At 40.5% G+C, this 22,514-nt stretch overlaps 1 protein-coding gene across 1 annotated transcript; it reads right to left on the bottom strand.

The window, feature by feature from the left end:
• Positions 1-7,819: 7,819 nt before the first annotated feature.
• GCNT3 (glucosaminyl (N-acetyl) transferase 3, mucin type) lies at positions 7,820-9,676 on the bottom strand. Its single transcript, XM_013957016.2, has one exon. The coding sequence runs from the start codon at positions 9,542-9,544 to the stop codon at positions 7,952-7,954; it is 1,593 nt and encodes a 530-aa protein (XP_013812470.2). The 5' UTR covers positions 9,545-9,676; the 3' UTR covers positions 7,820-7,951.
• Between the last annotated feature and the right edge of the window lie 12,838 nt (positions 9,677-22,514).

Genomic DNA, 22,514 nt, shown 5'->3' with positions numbered 1-22,514 from the left:
TTGCATCTAAGCTAAATCTCTTTTCCTGTAAATAGCAGATTGGCAAATAATTATTTTGTAAAACCAAAAGAACAGACTGTTGCTCTCATCTGAACAGCACAGTATGCATCTGTTGAGGTCATTATCTCAAAGGATGCATGTGTTTATCCCTCCCTTGGTTTTCTCTTTTTCTACATCAAACTCAATCTTCTAGGTTTAAATATTTTGTTCTCTAATAATCATGGGGTAAACTGAGAATTTCAGCCCTTACAAATGTAAACTTTGGTTGTTTCTACCTCCAACTTTGCAGTCTCTTCCTGTCTCAGAACAGAAACTTCTCAGTAGCCAGCTGTCATTGGCCACCCTCCTAAAACAGATAATTACAGATCTGCTCTTGTTCTAGTTGAGTGTGCATTAGCATATTTATTACAGCCTTCTTTGTGGAAAAAAAATTTAGTAGAGGAGCAGGATTTCGCTGATAATGTGCAGTCTCTGTGGAAAATGAATTTAAGTTTGCATTTCCTTGATAGTCCTCCATCTGACTTCTCTTCTGTTTCCACAGTTGTGTACAACTACTTTCCTTTCACCTCTGAAGCCTGAGTGCCTTTCATATAGGATACCAGGAAGGGAGAAGTTAAAAATAAAACCTGAAGGAAAGAAGGGCAAAGGCACACCCTAAACTTTTGTATTGCTGCTGCCTGGCTAATTACTGGTGATACTAGAAACATTAATTCACAGCTGGTTTATGTTTTAATATTTTGATTAAAAAATTTTTGGTAATATAGTCTAGTTTTGTTTGATTTTGGTAAATGCATCAAGCTGTTATTCTGAAAGCCACTTGTTTTCCATTCTCACAGTAGAGTCCTGGTTTCTTGTGTATTGTGTATTTAGCTTGCAAAGTAAGTATTTTGTTACAAGCTTGACTACTTGTTGCCCTTAAAATTAATTTACATATGCATCTTCTTTCTGCTTGTTGACAACACACGGTTAGGCAATGCAGATATCTGCTATTCTTTGGGATGTTTCTATCATATGGAATTCCAGTCTAAATGCATACAGACTAATGAGTTTACCTGGGTAGACAAAGAATGCTTGAGCTTTTGTGATCAGTGCTACAGTTTGTTCTTGTGGTCTGTCGTCCTTGAGAGTCTAGAGACAATCTGTGTGTAAGAATATACCGTATGCAGCAGAGAAGCAGCAGCCTGGAAGAATTTGACAACCTTTTGCCCTGTGCTGTTAAGTGGCAATGCAAAAGTTCCAGGTGCTGCTACTTTAGTATTCATTTGCTCAGTGAATATACTTTTGAAAACTGCATATGTTAGTGTTGCTTTTGTGTGTGCAAAGAAACAGTATGAATTAGGGTGTTGCTTTGTGGTTTGTAAATCTTTCCTGTCATACACTTAAAAGTAAGAACCTGGTGCCTATTCCTTATTATTGTTAAATAGGCACAGAATGTAGAGATAAGGCGTATTTTTCTAAAGTAAACCTCACAAAGGTCTGGTACTACAACCTTATCTTGTTTTTTCTGTATTTTGTTTGGAAATAGTATCTGATCAGATTCCTGGTTTACCTCTAGTTTCTCTCTTTCTCCTTCTTATTATTTTTTTTAAGCTAACCTTTTTTCTAAAAGTCCCCAGTCAGTATTTACTCTAACTCTGTCATCTCTTTAGAAAACACCTCTTGAAGCATGTTGAGGTAAATAATTATTTGAAATATTATTTGAAATAAACTTTTTGACTCCTGGAATTGCTCTAGTGATGCCTTAGAGAGTATCTGCTTATGGGATGAACATGGCTGCCTGCTCGCTGCAGAAGAGATGCTTGCCTGTGCCTCCGAAGGAATTAATTCCTGCAGACCCCCAGTTGGCAACACAAGCTCTGACACTGGCCTGGCAGCACATGTTCTCCTCAGCTCTAACCAGGTTTCTGGGACGCTGTTTGTCCAGGCCCCTACGTATGTGGAAGCTGTTTCAGTTCACCAGAGGGGGGAGAGGGGGAGGGAAAGGGATCTGGTACAGTGTTCCTGCTTTTTATTGCTTTATTCCCCTTTGTACCTTTCTTGCCATTTGCTTTTTCTTGCATTTGAATTTCAGCTGCTCCTTTCTTGTTCATAAGATTAGTGTACTTTGTGATCTTGGGAGAAGACCTAAAATTGTTAATGGCATGTATTATACAAAGCCATTTTAACATCCAGCTAAAGATAAGATATTCCCCATGCAAACATGTCAAGCCATCTCACTTGCTACAGCGCCAGCATGCTTGCTGCTGCCTATTTGATTTCTCCTTGCTTGTAGTGTTGTGGACTTGTTCATTTATTTGTTGGGGTTTTTTGTTGATTTACCTTAGAAAGGTCACAGTGGCACCTCTCAGTAGTGGGGAGAAAGTAAAAGACACTTTTGCACCTTGACCTTTAGCTGCAACGGATGGTGTATTTAGAAAGGACCTGGACAAAAATAGAAAAGAAAAGAATAAACCCTGATACAAAAGGTCAGCTCTGGCTGTGAGTGATTGCTTGTGTCCAAATACGGCTTCTGAGGAAAAAGGATTTTGCGTGTTCACTAAGTGCACAAAACAGGATGTTATCTAAAGCAAGCTGTTTGCTCAGTCTAAGTTATGATTATCTCATTTTCAGTGTTATTGGGAGAGACAAATTGAAGGAGACAGTCGGGTTTAACCGTAAATGCAGAGCAGGAAGAATTTATGATGAATTCCCAGAAGTAAGACTGGGATGTAAGTAAAAGAACTAAGAATGTTTAACCAGGATATTAAAGGGTAACTTGATGCAATGAAATGGTGAAATGAGGTACGTAAGAGTTCATGTAAACACGGAGATAAAGCTTTGAGGATCTTCAATAGCTTAGGAAGCTTCAATACCTCAATTCAGGTATTAGTGACTTGGATTTGCTATTCCATATTCTAAAAGTTACTGGGGGAAAAAAAGAAAAGAAAAGTAGGAGTGAGGTGAAGAGGATTTTAGTTATAAAACTGTATTGAGAGATCGGGACTTTTTGAGAAGTTTTGAGATCTTAAAAAGTTCCTGTGAGTTCTTCAGGAATAGACAAGAGGAGAAAGAAAGCAAGCAAACATATATGCCCCCCCTGAGAATAGTTGTGTGCAAACTCATCCTTTTCTACAAATCAAAAAATCATTTTTTTCCTCTCACAAGCATGAGATCCCAGGCCACAGAAAATCAGTCTGTTGATTCTATTGCTCACAAAAAATGCTTTTTATTATTTTTTTGGAAGAAAGTCTATCCCTAACCTATTTCTGCAGTCAGTACAATGAATTCGAAGAGTCCATACAAAGGGTCCCCTGACAAGAGCAGGGGTGAGATCTCCCTATTTTTACAGCTGTATACTGTAGTGAGTGACTGGCAGTGTGTGAGTGCTCTTCACAAGGACACAACTGAAGCTTGCTGGCCACTGTTTCCTCAGAAATGTGGGATGCAGTGGTCTGCAGGAAAGCTTGGAACTGTGTGGAAGTTAAGTAAATGGTTGGGCATATTCTGAAAAAGTAGTTGGACTTAACTTCAGCTTTGTATCAAGCCTTTGAGTGGGACAAGATTCTTTTGGGGGTTTCACCTGGTGCTAAGAGAACCTGCACCCCACAAGGAAGTGAGAAATAATTTACCAAGAATCCGGTTAGTGTTTAATGGTCATGGGGCTGGCAGTGCTGTTGCAATCAGGAGAAAATGGAGACTCTTGACACTTTCCCAAATCAATTCTACCCCTGACTTCAAAGACTTTACTGACCTTTGTTCCTGTAAGTCATGCTTGCTTCTAGTTTGTTCAGAATTTATTATCTGTTTTCCTCTGAATTTATTTCAATTGACCCATCTCTTTATTATAGGACATTTCAGAGAAAATCATATGAAGAAGAATAGAAACACAAAACAAAAAGAAAATAATCCTTACTGCCTAGAGTTACAAAGAGCTGTTCATGGATCCTGTGTTTAAACTATGTATTATGACAGTTTCAGCTCACATTAGTTTCTTGTTTAAAAAAAAAAAAAAGTAAGGAGAACCACTTGGATGTAAAATATAAATTGAAGGCCAGGTGAGTGAAAAAAAATCTGTTATTTCGGATTTCAGAATTATAGTTTCACCTTCCTCCTCTGCATATCTTGAAAGATAAATGGCAAATTTGCAACATATTTTCTCTTAAACAATGGTGGTTAACTTAAAGTTCAGGTTATTAGTTAACTACTGATTGTAGACAAAGGTCTCAGAAGTAATTTTCATCCTCTGACTAGACAAAGTTAACAGTAAGACTTCTGATTTGGCTACATTTCCAATTTAGATAGTTCAGGATTTTATTAATGAAGATCATATGAGGTTAGACCTATTTTTTGGAGGTGATCCTATAATCTAAATATGTCAATGTTACCTTTGGGCTAGAACTTGTTCTACTCTATTTGAAGATTCTTTTTTTCAGTTCTGCAACTAACCTTGGCAAATTGCATCATTTCTTTGTGTCCTGTTGCCAATTTTCTAAGATGATATTGATTTTTATCTCCAAGATGGATGCTTTGAGGAGATTGCCTGAAAAAGAGAAGACTGAGGGGGGATCTTATCAATGCATTTAAATATCTGAAGGAAGGGTGTAAAGAGGATGGGGCCAGACTATTTTCAGCAGTGCCCAGCAATAGGATGCGAGGCAACGGGCACAAACTGAAACACAGGAAGTTCCGTCTGAACATGAGGAAAAACTTCTTCACTGTGAGGGTGACTGAGCACTGGAACAGGTTGCCCAGAGAGGTTGCAGAGCCTCCACCCTTGGAGATATTCAAAAGCCATCTGGACGCAGTCCTGGGCAACGTGCTCTCGGTGACCCTGCTTGAGCAGGGGGATTGGACTAGATGATCTGTAAGGGTCCCTTCCAACCTCAACCATTCTGTGTGGTCTGTGGAATACAAATCTCTAAGAGAGTTGGGTGGTATTATTTGTTGTAATTTGTAATGGTAAGGAGACGTATTATAAGTAGCTCCTTATTTTATTTATTGCTGAATCACTGATTTGACATGTGACTGAAATCATAAATCTGATATTTATAATGTCTTTTGAAGCAGAAATGTTGAGAACTTTCCTGTGCCAGAATCTTTTTGTTTCAGTTCCCTTTCTGAATTGGGAGTTGTCTCATCTTCTTTCAGAAGAAATCAAGTCACTTCTGAAAGGAGAGGGTGAGTTGAAAATAAGTTTGCATGAGATAAGCTTGATTTTTGGAACCAAATAGTTTTAGATAGATTGTGAGTAATAACACCAAGAGAAACTGAACTTTTTTTTTTTGAATCTCAAAGAAAATTGGTTGTGGAAATTGGTTGTTTACATCTCCAAATGATAACATGAGAATGCTCATTTTCATAGAAATCGGTGATCACTTTATATGGGGAAAGCTGTATAGGTTATGTAATTAGGTAACTGGATTCCTCTTAATAAGTGTCATCAAGCTTAAACTATTTCCCCTCACCTTGGAACAGATTTGAAGTAGCTTTCTTACTTTTTTTCAGACCTACACGCTTGTCTCTGTCTCTCCCCATCTGTAACATTTTTGTCAGGGCTGTCTCTGTCAATAATATATGAAATGGTTATTGTTATTCAAATGGCCTGTAGAAGGAATACTTTATATATCTGAGAGAAAGAATATCTGAAAAAGTTACACACATTTACAGAGTGTCAGGGATAAAAAATAACAAATCTGTAAGTATACATCTTTCTTTGCAGGTACATCTGGAAAATAATAGAGGTCCTTTCTTCAAGAGCCTTTTAGTCTATTTTGGGCTCACTGAGTAATGTGGGGTTTTTTGTTTGTTTTTTTGCAAGCACCTTTTCACTCTTTGTAGGTGCTCAGAAAGCTTCTTTGAGAAATAAATTATTTAGACCTTACAGACATCCATTTCATGGGATGGTTTTGGTTTTGAAGCAATTCCTTGGAATAGAAAAATGTGAGTTGTTTCTTCTCTCCATGAATATGCACTTTTGTTCTCAGTTTTCCCTCGGAAAATAAGACATACAAAACACCTTCCCCTATCCAAACACATTGACTCTGCTCTACCTGATTTAATCCAAAACCTTGAACGTATCCCACACACCCAGTGAACCACTGGCAGTAGTCTACTACTTTGGGCTAATAAATAGTTATTTACTGTAAATGAAATGGCTCCAACAGGCACAATCAGAATTGGCAGCAATGGTTAGGTTTCAGTCTTCTGTGGTGGGAGACTTGAGCTCATGCCCTGAGGCAGCAGATGTACTAAACATGGGGCTATTTGCTATTTAATGCTGAATTGACTGCTGAAACCATATTTAAATTCTAAAATTTAAATTAAGCTTAGCATAGGATAACATATTAACATAAAACTTTAATCTCTATTGTAACAAACATCTTGTTCATGTAACCTGTAAACAGTTTCCCACAAGTCAGTAGTCATGCTACTTTAATTGCCCTTTTTGGGCAAATAAATACCTAATAATATGATTGGGCATTTATGACTAAGGATGAGAGCTTTACTTGTCAGTATTCGGAGGGTTTTTTTGCCAATAACAACGGCTGTGAAATCATGTGTCACTTTAAAAATCAGCATTTTATTACCAAATTTATTTTAAAACATTAACAAAATTGCAACAACATACCTTCTCAATTTAGTTATTTAATTTCCTAATCCTAATTTAAATAAATGTTTTAAAGAACTGTGTGATTGCAGTCATAATTTAAATTAACTTGATCTAAATGTAGACTGGTACTGTGGAATTGCTTCAGATATTTTTTGGATAATGCTAGTTAGCTGCAGGAGACCTTGAAATTATAAGAGTAAGAGTATTTACTGATCAGAAGACTTGAAAATTTTTTGGCAGTACAAAGAAAACTGAATTATGCCCTCAGCATTATAGGGAGTGAAGAGCTGCTGGGTCTATGGAAAGGAGCTGGCTTTAATGTGAGGAGGTAGGTAAAATACAGAAGTTCATCTAAAAGCTGTAGAGAAAAAAGAATGTGTTGAATAATATTTATCTAAAAGGCCAAATAACATACTGGATGTGAAAATTATATTTCTGAGAGCACCCCTCATAATAATCTCTTCCCAGGTAAGGAAAGAGAGAGGCAGATCTTAGAAAACTTAGGTTTGCACACTATTAAATATGTAAACTTCACTGTCACTGTGTTACAGATGGAGAAATGGGGTAACTGCTCTGCCTGGGAGCACAGCCAATTCTCCTCGGAAGGCTGTAGAAGATGCAGAATACCAAGGGGCCATTTATTTCAGCATATTTGTTTTTTATTGAAGCATGGGATCTTTCATGGTTTATAGCCCTTGATGGAAATTATTAACAAAGAACTTCGAAGTGACTAGGCCAAAGGAGGCAGCCAAATGTCAAACTGAGCTGGGCAGCAGGTGCCAGGCATGAGTGATGTGGCAGGTGCTTTTTTAGGAAAGCAAATGAATTATATGAAGTTTCAGCTGGGCTTTGTACCAAGGTGTGAGGTCGCCCTGGACCATAACCTGCCTTTGCCTGCCTACGACAGAAAAAAAGTCTTTGGGATCGCTTCTGAGAACAGACTGTAGACGCAGGACGGAAGAAAATAAAAACCCTGTTTCTAACAAAGGTGGTTCGTTAGAAAGCCCCCGGGAGCCTGCTCGGCCCGCTTCACGCAGGTGCCCGCCGGGGCCGGCGCCCTGTCACTGCCCGCGCTCCCCGGCGCCCTGCGCCTCGGCCGCCGTTGCAACCGTTACCCGCACGCAGGCGGCCCTGCCCCCCGCCCCCGCGCGCGGGCCGCTGCCCGCCGCCGCCCGGCCGCTTCTCCTCACAGCGCCGCGGGGGCTGCGCGCCCGCCCAAGGGCCCCGCGGCCAGCGCCGCCGCCCGGCCCCTCCTCACGGCGAGGGTCTGCAGCGCCTTGCGCCGCCGGCGGAAGCCGCCTGCCGGAGGAGGCAGGCGCGGGGCTCGGTGTCCTCAGCGCGGCGCCGCGCCGCTGCCTCCCCTCAGAGCTCCCGGCCGTAGAGGGCCCTGTGGCGCAGGTGCACCTCGAGGCACTGGATGGCGGCCTCGTCCACCAGGGGGTCGAACTTGTTGGCCAAGAGATGGTGCTGCTGGAGCATCCAGGGCAGGTCCCCGGCGCCATAGACGCAGACGGCGCGCTGGTGCACACCGGTGCAGGGCGGGTAGGGTGCGCCCTTGCTGGTGTCGCCCTCCAGGTACTGCCACTTGACCAGGCGGGCCATGGCGTTCATGTCCGAGAGCTCGAACTTGTTGTTGTGCGGCACAGCCCCCGGCACGCCAGGCATGCGGTTGAGCGTGGCCCAGACGTGCTCCTCGGGGCTGTAGGTGTCCTTGGACCACTCGAAGAACTGCTGCACCGTGGGGCTCTGGAAGAGGTGCTCCACGAAGCCCCGCGTGGCCACGATGTACGCATTGCCTGTGAACATGGGGGAGCTGTGCGGCGGCGGCTGTTTCTGTGTAGCTGTTCGGAAGATGAACTGTGTCACTTCGTGGTGGTACTGCCAGCGCTCCCGCTTGACAGACGAGGGCCTCTCGGACTCGATGCTGTTCTGCCCCTGCAGCGCCTTCAGATTGCGGACGATCTCGGCGTTGGTCTTGATGGGGAAGTCGGTGCCACAGGTGTTGAGGAGGTAGCGCCAGGGCACAGGGCTCTGGAGCAGGTCCTGCATACAGTTCAGGTCAGCCTGCAGCCGGGACCAGGAGGCATAGACCACGTTCTCCAGGCGGCTGGCCACAAAGACGTTGGGGAAGCAGGCGGCGATGGCTCGCACGGCCTCCTGGAAGGTGGCTGGCGACTTGCGGTCGACGTGGATGCAGTAGAGGTTCTGGGGGGCGTAGACGGACCGCAGGAGCCGCTCGAACATCTCGATTTTGTCGTGGATGACCATGGAGTAGGCGATGGGGAAGTCGGCCTCCTCCTGGCTCAGCGGGAACTCGATGAACCGCCGCGTCGCCTTGAAGCGGCTGCAGTCCCTCGTCAGGTTCAGGTACTCCTCGGGCAGCAGGGGGACCTTTTTGTTGGCCACCTCCAGCCTGCTGAGGGCAGCCTTCTGGATGGCTGCCACGTCCCCGCGGACGATCCCCGAGCAGTTGATCCTGCTGTCGGAGGAGAGCGCGAGCGCCCGGTAGAGGCGGTCGCGGCAGCGGGGGTGGGTGTCGGCGCCCGGGCGGGCGTCGCGGCAGCGCCCGGCGGCGCCGCGCAGCGCCACGGCGGCGGCCAGCAGCAGGGAGCCGAGCAGCAGCACGCCGCGCCGCCGCGCCGCCGGCGACGGCTTCCTGCCGCACAGCTGCATGGCCGGCCGGCCGGCGGCCCCGGCCCGCCACGTGCAGCCGCGGACCGCGGCGAGGAGCTGCCCGGCGGCGCCGCTGCCGCCGCGCTGCCTTCCCGGGCTCTGCCTGCCCGCGCCTCCTGCGCGAACTTTTACCTGCGCACTGAACAGCCGGCGTTGGGCAAAGCGTAACCTGCCAGTACGCGTGGTTCTTGGGAAGTGGTGAAATCGTGGCAGGGCGATCCCAGCGTAACCACAGGTGATTAATAAAAGGAAGTCTCCTCCCTCTCTGTGGCGTGACTGCATTTGGTTTTATCAATACTGCAGGTTCTCGTATATCTTGGTGTGTTGAAAAAAATTATTTCATTTTACTCCTGTCCAGTCTGGAAATGAGCAGGAAAATTCCTCTAAAATGCAACTGTAAACAGCACACTTTTAAAAGAGACTTTACTAGCTGACTTTGGCATCTAATCTGTTTTTTTCTGCGCTCAGAACATGTCACCTTACAGGTCAAGGCAGTGACAGCAGTAACTGTTGTAACTGTTGTCTGGAAGCCCGAGCTGCAACAGGCTTTCTACTGGTCTGGAGCGTTGGAGCCTTAGTCAAGGACTATTGCAAAAGGGTGTTGGATAACTGGCCAAGGTGGAACCTCCGCTTCTAAAATGGGAGCAGAGGGGGAAAGCAGAGGCCATAGTTTATAAATAATTTGCCACAAAGTGTCCACTTAAAGGAATTAGTGAGAGGATTTCCTTGGAGAGCATCAGGACCTCCTATAGGACCTGCATGCACCTCCTGGCTAAGTGAAAACAATTTATCAGTTACTGGAAAAAAGGCGATACCTGTCAATGACTGAAATACACCTTGTGTTGTGATGAACAAAATAATACTCCTCGGGTTTTGCAGTCATCTTGAACAACAAAGTAGGTAGCTTTATTTAACAGCAGTGTTTGGTACCTTGTTTTTAAAGCAGTGCTAATGTCCATAGTTTCAATGGTGAGTCGATATCTCCACTTCAACAAAGGTGGAACTAGGAGAGAATTGGAAATTGTGTAAGGCTACTTTAAAAAATAAGCCCATAGTTAAAAATTCACATTCATAACGGAAAGGAGAAAGGCACAGGTTTTCTAAGATACGTACAGAGGTGTATTTTTTGGTTTTCTTTGGCTGCAGATGTATCAAGGAATCAAACACACAGAACTTGCAGCTGGACTGTGAACAATTGATTTCAGTGCAGTTCACTGCACTGCAGTTTCACTGCATGGGTTCTCCAAATGAGCAGTAGTTTTCCCCCAATTTCAAAACTGATATTGTTGGTTGAATTATTAGCTTTACACAATTCAGTAAATAATTGTCTCGTATGTCTGAGGTCCGGAAATTCTAATGGGCATTATGGAAGGCAATGATGTGATATACATAATATTTCCCTTATGTACTGCTCTGAGTTTTCCTGTGCCAAGTACCAAAGTGAACATGCTTGGGAGGAACATGGGAATAAGATTTGGGAAATGTAACCAAGACCCTAGATGTTCAAGTTGCTTTCTTGTGGCAAGGAAGGAATATGTCCTGTTATATGTGGACCTTGCTCCTGAAATTTGTAAGCTATATTAGGCTTCATCTAGACAATTTGAAAGCATCAAAAGAAAGGTACTTTTGAAGAACATTTTGGAACAGAACAAAAATATTCCTTTCAGTGCAGTCTCTGCACTTCCAAGTGGTTCTTCTCCAGATCGCCTCTGCTAGACTGTATCTTTGCTGTGTTATACGGAGGGATGGCAAGTTCCTATATTCTTGGGTTTTTTTGTTTGTTTGTTTCCTAAAGTAAGTATCTTTGATTGATCCTCTACTCTAATTACAGTATGCAAATATCCTCTTCTTTCTTACAACTATTGCTTGTGGACTAGGAAAACAAGAACATATTGTACATATTATATAGCACTGTGAATGATCTTTTCTACTTTAAGATTCTAGTTGCACTGTATGTGTTGTGCCCTGTAATAGTGTGGTAGGTGGAAGAAACCCTCAAATTCTTAGTTCCAGAGGAAATGCTGAGAAATTGGTAACTCCACATGAGAGCTTTTACATGGTCTTTCATAGTTAATTCCTGTTATGTGCATTTTTGTACGATTTTTCAAAAATTATGGTGATGTAGTTCAGAAACACTATAGAAAGTAATGTCTGAACAAACTTCTCTTTTAAGTGAGATTGTTGCTGATCAGGTTACATGGGAACAGAATGGGATGCCCTCTGAATTATTTGCAGCCCATGATGAGCTTATCAGCTCAGAAAAGGATTCAGGAACACGTGGAAAACAGTTCCTTTTGCCGTGTGTAAGCTGATAGGCTACTATATTAAAAAATATTGCAGTCAGTTAACACTTGACAGGATAGATGGTCATCTGAGTGTGTAGTTTTGCCTTGTTTGGCACTCGGTTCCTGTCTGTGTCTATGCACTCCATACAAGAAGCCTGCAAAAAACACAGGAGTAGTTCCTTTTCTAATGCCTGATTTTTCCCTCAGCAGACTACATCCTCTCCCAGCCAGCCTAGTCAGTCTTTGGTAGCACTAATATTCTGTGTGAATGATCTAGTTTGCCTGTAGCAAGCTTTTTTTGCCTAGATGCATCCCACGGACATTGGAATCTACTTTTTGAAAGAAATGTCATATCTTTTGGCAGCCCATTCATTTAGAAACTGCTAGTTCTCAGTGCTGATATGCAGCAAAGCTTCCTCATGAGGTGCCTTATGAAAAACCATGAGAGCAACTCAAGGCTCTCTTAGTAGTTGAGGGATTGCTTTTCCTCAGCAGCCCATTTTAACTGAAGTGAATTTAACATTACTACTCCAGCTATTGTTAAAATGGCAGTGTGCCATTAAAACCTAAAGATAAAGTCCTTAGAAAATAATTCAACTTGGCCTGTCTTGAGGAAGGTTACACTGACCAGAGGTATTTTTCAGGAACTTGAAAAGAAACTGTAACTCTTTAGTCACATTTTTATGTGAAAAGCCAAACGTTGTTCTTTTTTAAGAGTCAAGAATTGGTAAGTCTACCCTGAGACTTGAAATATGTATTTTCAATGTTCTCGGGCATACTCTTAAAGCCGACAGTGTGTTTGGTCTCTGAACAGTGCCAAGGGCTAAAAAACAGTCTGTGAAATGACAGCTGATTGCTGCAGTGTTTCATTTCTTACTGGACAATGACAGGCCGTATGAACGCGCTGATACAGAACAGATTGCAGGAGTAACAGGCTGCTTGTAAATGCTGTTATACCCATTGATGAATATCAGACATATGGAAAATTATCTTTGAACAAGTTATCTTTGTTGATAACTTTATGTAGCAGTAAATGTTTTTTCAAGGAAAGCCTGATAATGAGTAAGGAAAAAATGATTTTGGATTAATTTGTCAACATTCTGTGAACTTAGTCACAAGTGCATGGATCTGAAAATTTTTTGAACATGGGGAAATTATTTGGATGTTTCTCAGCTTATGCAGCAGGAAGTAGATGATCTCAAATGTCACTCGGGTAACATTATAAGGTGCTGCACCCCTTCTGTATGACAAGAACAACTGCCCTGCCCTGTGCTACGTCATTCTGTCCTCTGTTTTGCTAGCTTACTAGCAACAGAGCAGTGCTTCAAGGGATTACATACATAGTCAGATTCAGATTTAAGGCCAGTTAGTCTTCATGGTTAGTACAACCAGAAAAAGAAAAGAAAAAAAAAAGTATGCGGTTGTTTGCTGATGGACCCACACCTGGTGAAGCAGCTGGTAGAAATTTAGATTGTGGTAACAAGCCTCATGATCTCTACAGGTTCACCTGCACACGGTTAACTTGTAGAAGGAAGGGAGTCCTGCCTGCCCCCCCCCCCCGCCCCCGCCCTGGGAAAGCAGCATCAATAAAGAGGGAAAATGTGGTTTGGAGGAGTCAGTCTGAAGGGATGGTTGCTAAAATATGTAAGGAAAGGATTTTTATATTTAGATATAGTATCAGCCTCTTTAGTATAACTGATGTAGAAGTATTGAATTTTGTTAATTTATTCAAGCAGTAATTTGAGGTCAAGCTTGTAAACACTAAAATATTCTTGCATGTTATATTCTATTGCTTATGTGGGCATAAAGTTGTGGTTTTAGCTTCCTGGTCACAAGTGGCTGGATAGTATTCTTTTAAAAAAGTTAGAATCTGTGTGTTCTGTTATAGACTAGTCTATAGAGAGTTTTGAAGGACTCCACTTTAAGCTAAAACATCTCTTTTAAGTTATCAGGGTATTGTTGTCTTTCTAATTCTGCTGTTTAAATATTTTATATCCTTTTTGTTTTCAGAAGAGAAACTTATTTCCTGATGACTTATCTAGAGGCATAATATGCATTGTGGTGTGGCTTCTGTATGATGGACAACTGCTTTTAGACATTGCTATCTCACAGTTAACTTCTGTGCTCTGTGGGAATTTCATGTCAACAGGAGGAATTTGATATTCATGGCACAAGATGGTCATTTAGCCTTCATGGGTGATAGCTGTTTGTTTTTTGTGTGTTGTATAGATAACAAGGTTAAACAGAGGAAAATACCTTCATGGCCCATAATAGTAAGCAGAAAGCAACTTAAAAATGTGTACAATATCAATGAGATGAAATATTGAATAATTGTTTCAGTGAGTTTATTCTTTTAACATATGAGCAGGAGATGCAGTTTTTCTTCCCTTTTTTTGTCTTGCCTGAATGGGAGGTTGTACAGGTGGTCCTTCACTGAAAGTACTGTTCCTTTGCAGTATGACTCTTCTAGTGTGAAAGCAGTGGGCACATGGCTGGTTTCCACTTCCTTTTATATTGTGCTGTGTCTCATAGAGCAGCTTATTGAGTGTAGCTCACTGAGACAAAGAAGAGTCTTGTTCGATGTCCCCTCCATCTATGTACCTCTCCCTCCCACCCCTTCTCTTTTTCCACTTGAGATACTTTTGATGGAGTCATGCTTTTACTGATCCCTAGGCTCTTCAAACTCTGAGATGTCTAACAGGGGTTCAAAGCTACTCTTAGATACTTACAGAAAGCCTGTTAAGACTATTTAAGACTCTTTGAAATACTTATTTGGTCAGAATTTATCCCTTTGGCAGTTATTCACAATCTTGAAGTCCTCTAAGCTAGAGAAATCAAGGATTCCTGAACCAGTATTGTCCGTGGAATGTGCTCTGTTGCTGAGGCAAATTCAGTGCCTCCTATGAAGGAAGTCTACAAACTCATTCAGTGTTGACAAACTAGATAGTTTTTCACCCCCACCCCCCTCTTTTGGTAGAGTTCAGTGCTTCTGGTTGTTTTGGGCTCTTGTAAAACTGGCAATGGACTAGACTGGAGAACAGATATGTGATTGAAGGAAAAGAAAATGCTAACCTCCAAAGTTTTTGCTTTGTGTATATATATATATATATATATATATATATATATATATATATCACTTTTTGGTTTGGGTGGTTCTGTTCTTGGCAGTGGAAGATGACCAGGGCCTTCGTTCTGCAGAAATGTGTGACTGATGTCTGCATAGGAGTGGACTGTTAGCATTTATGGTTTTCCTGGAGCACAGAAAGATGAATTAGTCATTGCAAGAGAAGGTGTGGTAAGGTTTGCCAGGAGATCAGCTTTGTGCACCTGAGCAGCAGTCTAGGTGCCATATGTCTCTCAAAAGCCCTAGTAAAAAGATAGTATATTCCATAAATGGTCTTTTCCTGTATGTTTTAGCCAGGACTAGATTCTCGAAGCATATGGAATAGTATTCTTGAATATATAGTTCTATGTTTTAAAATAGTTCCTGGAATGATATTCTCCAAGGTTTTCGCAATCTTAATTTAGTTTCCTCCTTGATCCTAGAACCTTTGTTCATAAATTGATCCTTTTTTTGCTAATGGCTTTTTGGGAGGGAAATCAGTGATAAGGATGTGACTGATACAAGGAAAAAGGGGTGTGTGTGTGTGCATATATATATTTTTTTTTCTTTCTTTTTTTCTTGCTTTTGTCTTGCCCTTATTCCACCTCTCACCATCAGCTGGCTACTTATTTGTATAGGGAAGCTGATGGTTTTAGTCTTGTTGGTGCCCACTGGATTGTTTTATTGCTATAAGTTATGATATAGTTATAACTTATGATATAGTTCATGTGTCAGAGACACACAGATGATTATCTAAGCTTATAGATAACCTGTAAGCTAAGAAAGTGGAGAATTGGCTTGTTCATTCTCTCCAAAGCTGGTGAGAAATGCTTACCTGCATAAAGCCTTAAAACTTATTTTGCAGGCCCACCTAAAAATACTTACAGCTGGCTCTGGTCTTGCTGTAACTTTTGGTTAAGCATTAATGTATTGTTAAACAAAACTAATGATACTCCCACTGACTGCTAGTTGGCAAAATTGTTCCTAAATGTACTCTCTGCATAATTTGCTGTTCTTAAGGACACGCCTTCTGTTAAAATATAATAGTCATTGTATCGTAGTGCATTGCATTCCCCTTTCCTCATGTGCCTTCACGTAAGGGAATTGTCTTATCTACTTTATGTGAAATAGAAATGGACATTTCCATATTTTCTGAAAGAACTGTTCTTTTTGTTTTTAATCAATACCTCCTTTGAACTGTGTTGAAACAAAACAGAACTGTATTTCTATCCTCTCAGCTGTTCAGACCTTTTTTTTTTTTTTCTCGCTGTGTTGGTATTGTGATATTTATCTCCAAATCATAGAATCAGGTTTACCTCCGTGGCCTTATAGTTTTAGAGTTACTGCCATATGCTTGGCAAACAGTATAACCTTGTCATCATATGTCATCAGAGAGCAAAAGTTCAGTACAGTATTCTTTTTATACAGAACATTTGGCACATGTTGCCTTTTTTTTTAATGAGCGGGAAAAAATGAACAAGGAAGTCTTGAGGTTTCAAAATAAGTATAATAAACTTTAACATGATGAAATCTGGATGGGCTCATGCAGGTTTAGCTTTTTGGAACTAAAAACTGTAATTACAGACCTTAGCTTGGGTTTTCTTCCATTTAACTTCAACTGAATTATGTGGCTCAGTTCTCTAGTCCATGACAGGTTCACCTGTCTCTTCACTATGTACTAAAAATAAATCCTCTGTAGCATCACCTTTTATTGTTTCAATAACTAGAGACGAAGTCAATCTTTGAGAAAATTATTGGATGTAAATTTTTTAAGTTTTGCTTCATTGCAGTTTTGTGGCAAATGGCATGAAAGCTCTATATGCAATAGCTCTGAGTCCACCACTGCATGGATATGAGGCAGAAAGAACATGAAAGGGGAGCACAAACTTAAAAAAAAATAAAAAAATAAAAAATTGAAAAAGCTGTAGCATGTGTAGCAGTTTCTTTATTGTAACTGAGCACTGCTGATGCTAATCACCTTACAATTACAGGCTCAGTGCTCCGCTATTTCTGGACCTCTGTGGAGATCCTGCTAAAAGAGAAGGATTTCAACATTCATCCAGGGCAAAACAGCTGGACTGCAAGGAATAACAGTGAGTATGGCTTTGAAGAAAGTTTAAGCAAATAATCATAGTCAACATATAGGCAGCAAAATATTATTCACTACTTAATGTTATATACAAAAGATGACCTCTGCTGATAAGGTATAGCTAGTTCTCTTAATCGTGTGTTGTATATTACAGCAAAATAGGGGGATAAGTCACTACTCACCTTAAGTAGATTGCTGAAGAGACAGGCAAATTATGGGAAGGGGCTGATAAAGGTGTGAAAGTCCTTTAAACCACTCTTAAAACTGGTACTGTTTCTTACTACAGTGTCCAACACTGGAAACTTGATGGTGTCCTGCAGAGAATAAATAACCTGATTTTTCTTGAAGGATGTAGCACAAAGAAAACACAGTGATACTGGGAATAATAAATACATTAGCTCATGGCTCATTGTTTCTAGAAAAGGATTGCTTCATACAGCATGGGAAATAAAAACAAAACAGCAAACAAAACTACTTTGGACAGAAAAGAAAGGCATTCAGGGGCATAGGAGTAAAGAATCAAGAATGAAATTGACTTTTTCCATTTGTTACAATGGAGAAGTCAAATGATAACTAACTAACAGATTATTTCTTAAAGGATATAGGAGCTCCTGAAATAGTCTTACTGAGAAAGAGTTTGTGTCTGAACAAAAAATAACCACAGAAGTATGTTAGCCTTGTTCCTTGGTTCCTGTTGGCAGCTTTCTAAAGAGTATTTTGAGCTTTAAGGGTTTCGCTTCTGTGGTAGAACTTCATTAATTTATTGATGTTCTGTGTAGTTCGTTTTAGTCATGACTAAGTGTCTGCCATCATGATATCAAAATACAGAGCAAGAGTTAGTATGCTGATTGTGCACAAAGTTTCTGTGTAACAATTTGTTTCCTTCATATCTCAGTGGCTGCCCAGAAATGAATCTGAATGTGGTTAGAGCTACGGTTAATCTGATTGCCTTTGAATGTCCCACAGCTGGGTAAGAAACTCTGGTCAGGGACTTTGTCTAATTAATGAATGGTGTTGTGTTCTTTTAGGCTTAGTGAGTCAGGTGAGTTTTCTTTGAATGTGTGTCAGATTCATGTAGAGCACTTCCTACCTTCACACTCATAAAATGAAGTACAGGCAAACCCACAGGGGGAAGGTGATTGTTAGTCTAGAACAGTTGTCATAGGCTACTAAACTCCATCTAAGATTCCTGCAGTGTGCTGTCCTTGTTCTGGCTGCTATTCTGTGAAGAACCCCAAGTATTTCATGTTACCTTGATCACCTCTGCCTCCTCCCCTATACATGCTGCTACATAACAGCTATCAAATATAAAGCGTCTCTGTAGGAGAAAAAAGAGGTGGTGATGGTGTATTCTGCTATTTTTTTCCCTTATTACTGCTGACATACTTGTTTCTTATAGAGCTCTCATTCCTCCTTTAAAAATCTCTCTTACATGCTTTGCCCACTTGCTTCTTCTCATGCAAAGCTAGAAGAGAAGTCAGCTGCAGGGATTTCCATGCCTGTGAAAATCCTTATGGTTCCTACTGGTTATTATTTCATTCCCTCCACATCCATAGGGTCTCTCAGCAGTACTTCTGTATCCATGGGTATTGCTCCACACTGCTGTGAACTAACAAAAGGTAGGGTATCCTAAGATAAATTTTCTGTATGGTAGGTAAGCAACTGAGGTCTAGAGCTACTAAGGTATTTGAGCATCCTGCTTAAATAGTGGGAAGTTAAGTGCCTGAATATGCTGGACCTGGATTGTGGAACTCTTCTGTACAAGTAATGTTAATCAGGCAGATAGCAATTTTATGTCTCTTCTGGCATCTATTATCTGTCAGGATCCTCTGTGCTGTCTTTTGCTCCTTCAGAAGGAGCCCAAGGTAGAACTAGTTATTTGAGAGTGCTTGGCAGCTATTAATATTCCAGTCTGTCAAAGATGGCTAAAGATTGTGTTTGTCAGTGCTTGCAGGCAAGCACATTTGTGATATCTTTATGTGAACAATTTATGGTCATGCTAGACATCAGTGTTTCATGACTCATAAAGAATAGCATACGTATTTTTATTTAGTAGTTTTTTTTTTAACTTCTGACATATTTGTGCTGGTAAGAAAATGCTTTTCTTCATGGTACTAGATTTTGGCAATTGATTTAGATCAATAGGCAGCACTGTATGAGTAGTTAACTGTAGGCTTATGAGAAACATCTTAATTGCAGATTCAAAGGGAGGAGCAGAGGAGTTCATTCTTTAAAAGTTATGACATTAGCATGCCCCTGTCTTCATGTTATTTTCTGTCCTAAACTTGAAGGAAGCCCTTTTCTGTGCTTGTGTTCAGCAGCAATGTTGTTGCAGAGAGACCTGTATGCAAGACAGTGACAATAAACCTGATCCTCTGTAGAAAAGACTTGGGGTTTCATTACAATCCTGAATTGAAGGTCTTAAGTTACTAAGCTCTGTGAACCTGAACTCTTTTTCACTGAGGACTTGCAAGAGAGGAGGCATTTTGCTTTTGCTTTAAATGGGGCAAAATTCAGTGGCTTACGCCTGAACCTCTTAAGTTCTAGCTTGCTCAGTCATAAATTAGATTATAAATACACAGTGTCTCAACTCCTCTTGTTGAAATAGTCCATATAAATGAAAGAGAGGACTGACTAGCTATCTCTGCTGTTTTTAGATCATTTAAATAGTTTCTAATGTCAGCAATGAACAGTATTTCCAGGTCACTTCACCCACCTATTTCAAACAATTGTGCTGTTGTCATGAGTAGCAACTAATCACTTTATCTCTGGACTGTGTTGTGACAAGTCATACTAAAGAGCCAAAGTCTTTGAGGTTATGGAATAAAAATATATGTTTCAACAAGTATTAGCAATTCTAGTTACTAGGTAGCTTGCAGAAGAGTGAGGTGGTATCATAAAATGTATTTTCAATTAAAAATCAATTCACATCAGTTAACACTGACTGGCTACCTAATTAACACCTTAGTCATAATTGAGATGACACTTTATGGGCTGTTTCAGAAGAGCTACTGAAACAGTCACTTAAACCCAACCCCTCTCCCCTTCTTTTTCCTAAGAGATTGCGATTGAAGATCTGAGGCATATATATATATTAAAGTTTAGAATAGAAAGAGAATCATTTTGAAATATGTAAGAACCTAAGAGATAAGAATGTTTGGAGAAATGTGCGTTTGACCAATCATGGAGAAATTCTTGGGCAATAAAGGCTGTCTTGAGCCAAGGTCTTAAGTTTGTCATGTTGGGTTTGTTTTTTTTGGCCATGATTGGATTTACCAAAAAAAATTCCTACTTTGCAAGAGTATGTTTTAGCAAACAGTAGATTACATATTGAAACAATGTGTTCTCTAAGGGTATGAATGTTCCTTTATTCCAGGATGGTTATGGTTCATGATCTTCTAGAAACTACTCTGAAAATAATATAGCAAAAAGGCCTACGGTGTTCTGCATTTAAAATGGTGGGATCCTAGCACTATTGTATAAATGCTGACTAATGCTATGACATGATGCCTTTTGCCATGCCGCTGTAAGACAGAGCTGCTAAAGTACTGGTAGTGTTGTCAATCTGCTGCTGATGCACAGTATTAAGCATTGTAAAAGTAGTCCTATGGACAGGGAGAGATGGAGGGTATCTGCTGTCAACAGTTCTTTGTTTTTATGCATCTTTGTGTGGTTTCTTTTAAGGGTGTTAATGTAATTGAAACCCTAAGTCTGATTAGTGAAACAGTCATGGTTTTACTGCAGAGACTTGACAGGCATATTTCTGTTTACTAGCACAGATATTGAGTACATAGCAGGAGCCTAGATCAGTAAATGTGTTGTCTGTGATTGTGTTCATTTGAATAAAGATACTCATAGCAGACCAATTTCTCTGCCGAAGGCAAGGAAAAAACTTCCTCTCATGCAAAGGAGGATATGAAGCATAGTCTTCGTATCTGGGTAGTTTTGCCATTTTATAATCTTCTTCCTGGAGCATGTTGTAAATATACTCGGTTGTAACAGGAACTAAAAAGACACAGTTGTTACCAACCTGTCATTGGTTGGGACCATGAGAAATGGTCCCTCTTTTTTTTTTTTCTTTTAACTGAACTTTTTAAAAGTTTTAACTAAATGTGTGGAGGGCTTTTTTTGTGACCAAATGTGATATTTGTAACAAATGTAACAAGCAGATGCTTGCCAGAGCCTGGGATGAAGATGTACCAAAACAGAAAACTTGCAGCAAGAAGTCCTTTATTTTTTTTTCCCCTTCGTAAAGGGATCAATGTAAATTGCTTGTCCAAATGCTTAGCTTTCAGTTGTATTTTGAGGTTCCATTAATGAATTGTGATTAATTTGGGAGTATCTATACGTCATCAGTTTTTGCTACTAAATTTTTGCGTGTGTCTAAGGCTGCAGATGTGGTCAAAACCACTTTTAAATGGAAAGACAGGTTATAAACATAGATATAAAAAAACCCCCTGCAAAGTATATTTGTCCCAGTGTACAACTGTTTCCTGTTTCTCTAGTGTTCTTATAAGAAGGTGAATAAAGCTGAGGGGAGGGTATAAATCTTGTTTGCATTTCCTTTCAACTTCAGGAGCCATGGAAAAACTAGCAGAGTTCCAATGTCAGTGAATACCTCAGCAACCCCCTACTCCAAGTAAATGGGCTTAATTTGGGGACAAACTTGGACAAAGGTGCCTTTGCAGTAGACGTAGCACTTCGCTTTACTGGCTTTATCATCAAACTACTTCTGTTTGCCGTCTGAATTAGGGAATCGGACAAATCCAATGTATATTGCAGGATTTGCCTCTTAATGTAAATCCCACTGTAAATTTCAGTTTAATTAAAAATATGAGTTAATTTAAAACTCAGGGATCTGGCTCTCTTCCCTTGACTAGTCCTGTTCTTCAACTGTAGGTAAAGAGTTCAGTTGTAGTTGAAAACTTTTTTTTTATTGTTTCCCAGTAGATGATTCAAATAATAAGAGACATTCTGTTAATTGCTAGTTCTGAACTTCAATTAAATAATTCCTATATTATATATTTAATGTAGAGATAATATGCCTCTTTCAAGCAATGCCAGAGATAATAGCCAATAATATTGCACTCGGTCATGGTGAAAAAGCTGTGTATCTGTTTAGTTAATACAAATGTAACCTGTTTTTTTTTCCCTACATTCTGTTGTAGCTCGTAAAGGGTTTCCAATATGCTATTGATAGCATGAATGAAAAAGTATTATAAGAGGTAACTTTCATCCATAGTCAGCAAGTCTTATTGTGTCTCTCAGTGGATATTTGAACAAACTAGACACTGCCTGTACCAGTGAAGATAGGTACAGCATAATGTCTGCTACCTTTTGGTATTCTGTGTGTATCCTTGAATTTTTCCCCCTTGGCTAGGTAGGACTTTGCTTTTTGTATACACACCCTCTCAGTTCTTTGGGAGGAAAAAATAAATAATCCCTGATTATAATAATCACCAAGACTGGTACTGCTGGCTAGACAGAAAGAATAACTTTCTCTCAAAACTCTTCTCAAACTCTACAGGTTCTGGATGAATTTATTTGTCTTGTGTAGTACTGTTTTTGGAAAAAAATATGAAATTAAATTAAGTAGATTTAATTTGTGTTTGTTCAAAGTAAAAGTTATAGTTACCTGTATACGGATGGCTCTTTGGTGTCCCTAAATCTACTTGACTGTTACTGTTAACAGCATCCCCTAGTTGGAGAATACCCTGTTTTTGATGTAATCTTTCAAGCAAAGCCAGGTATATTTTCTGTTTTGCAGATTTCTGA

Source organism: Apteryx mantelli, chromosome 15 (assembly GCF_036417845.1).
Source record: "Apteryx mantelli isolate bAptMan1 chromosome 15, bAptMan1.hap1, whole genome shotgun sequence".
Classification (NCBI taxonomy): domain Eukaryota; kingdom Metazoa; phylum Chordata; class Aves; order Apterygiformes; family Apterygidae; genus Apteryx; species Apteryx mantelli.
The sequence above is the reverse complement of the archived record's forward strand: the minus strand, read 5'-3'. Positions and strand labels throughout refer to the sequence as shown.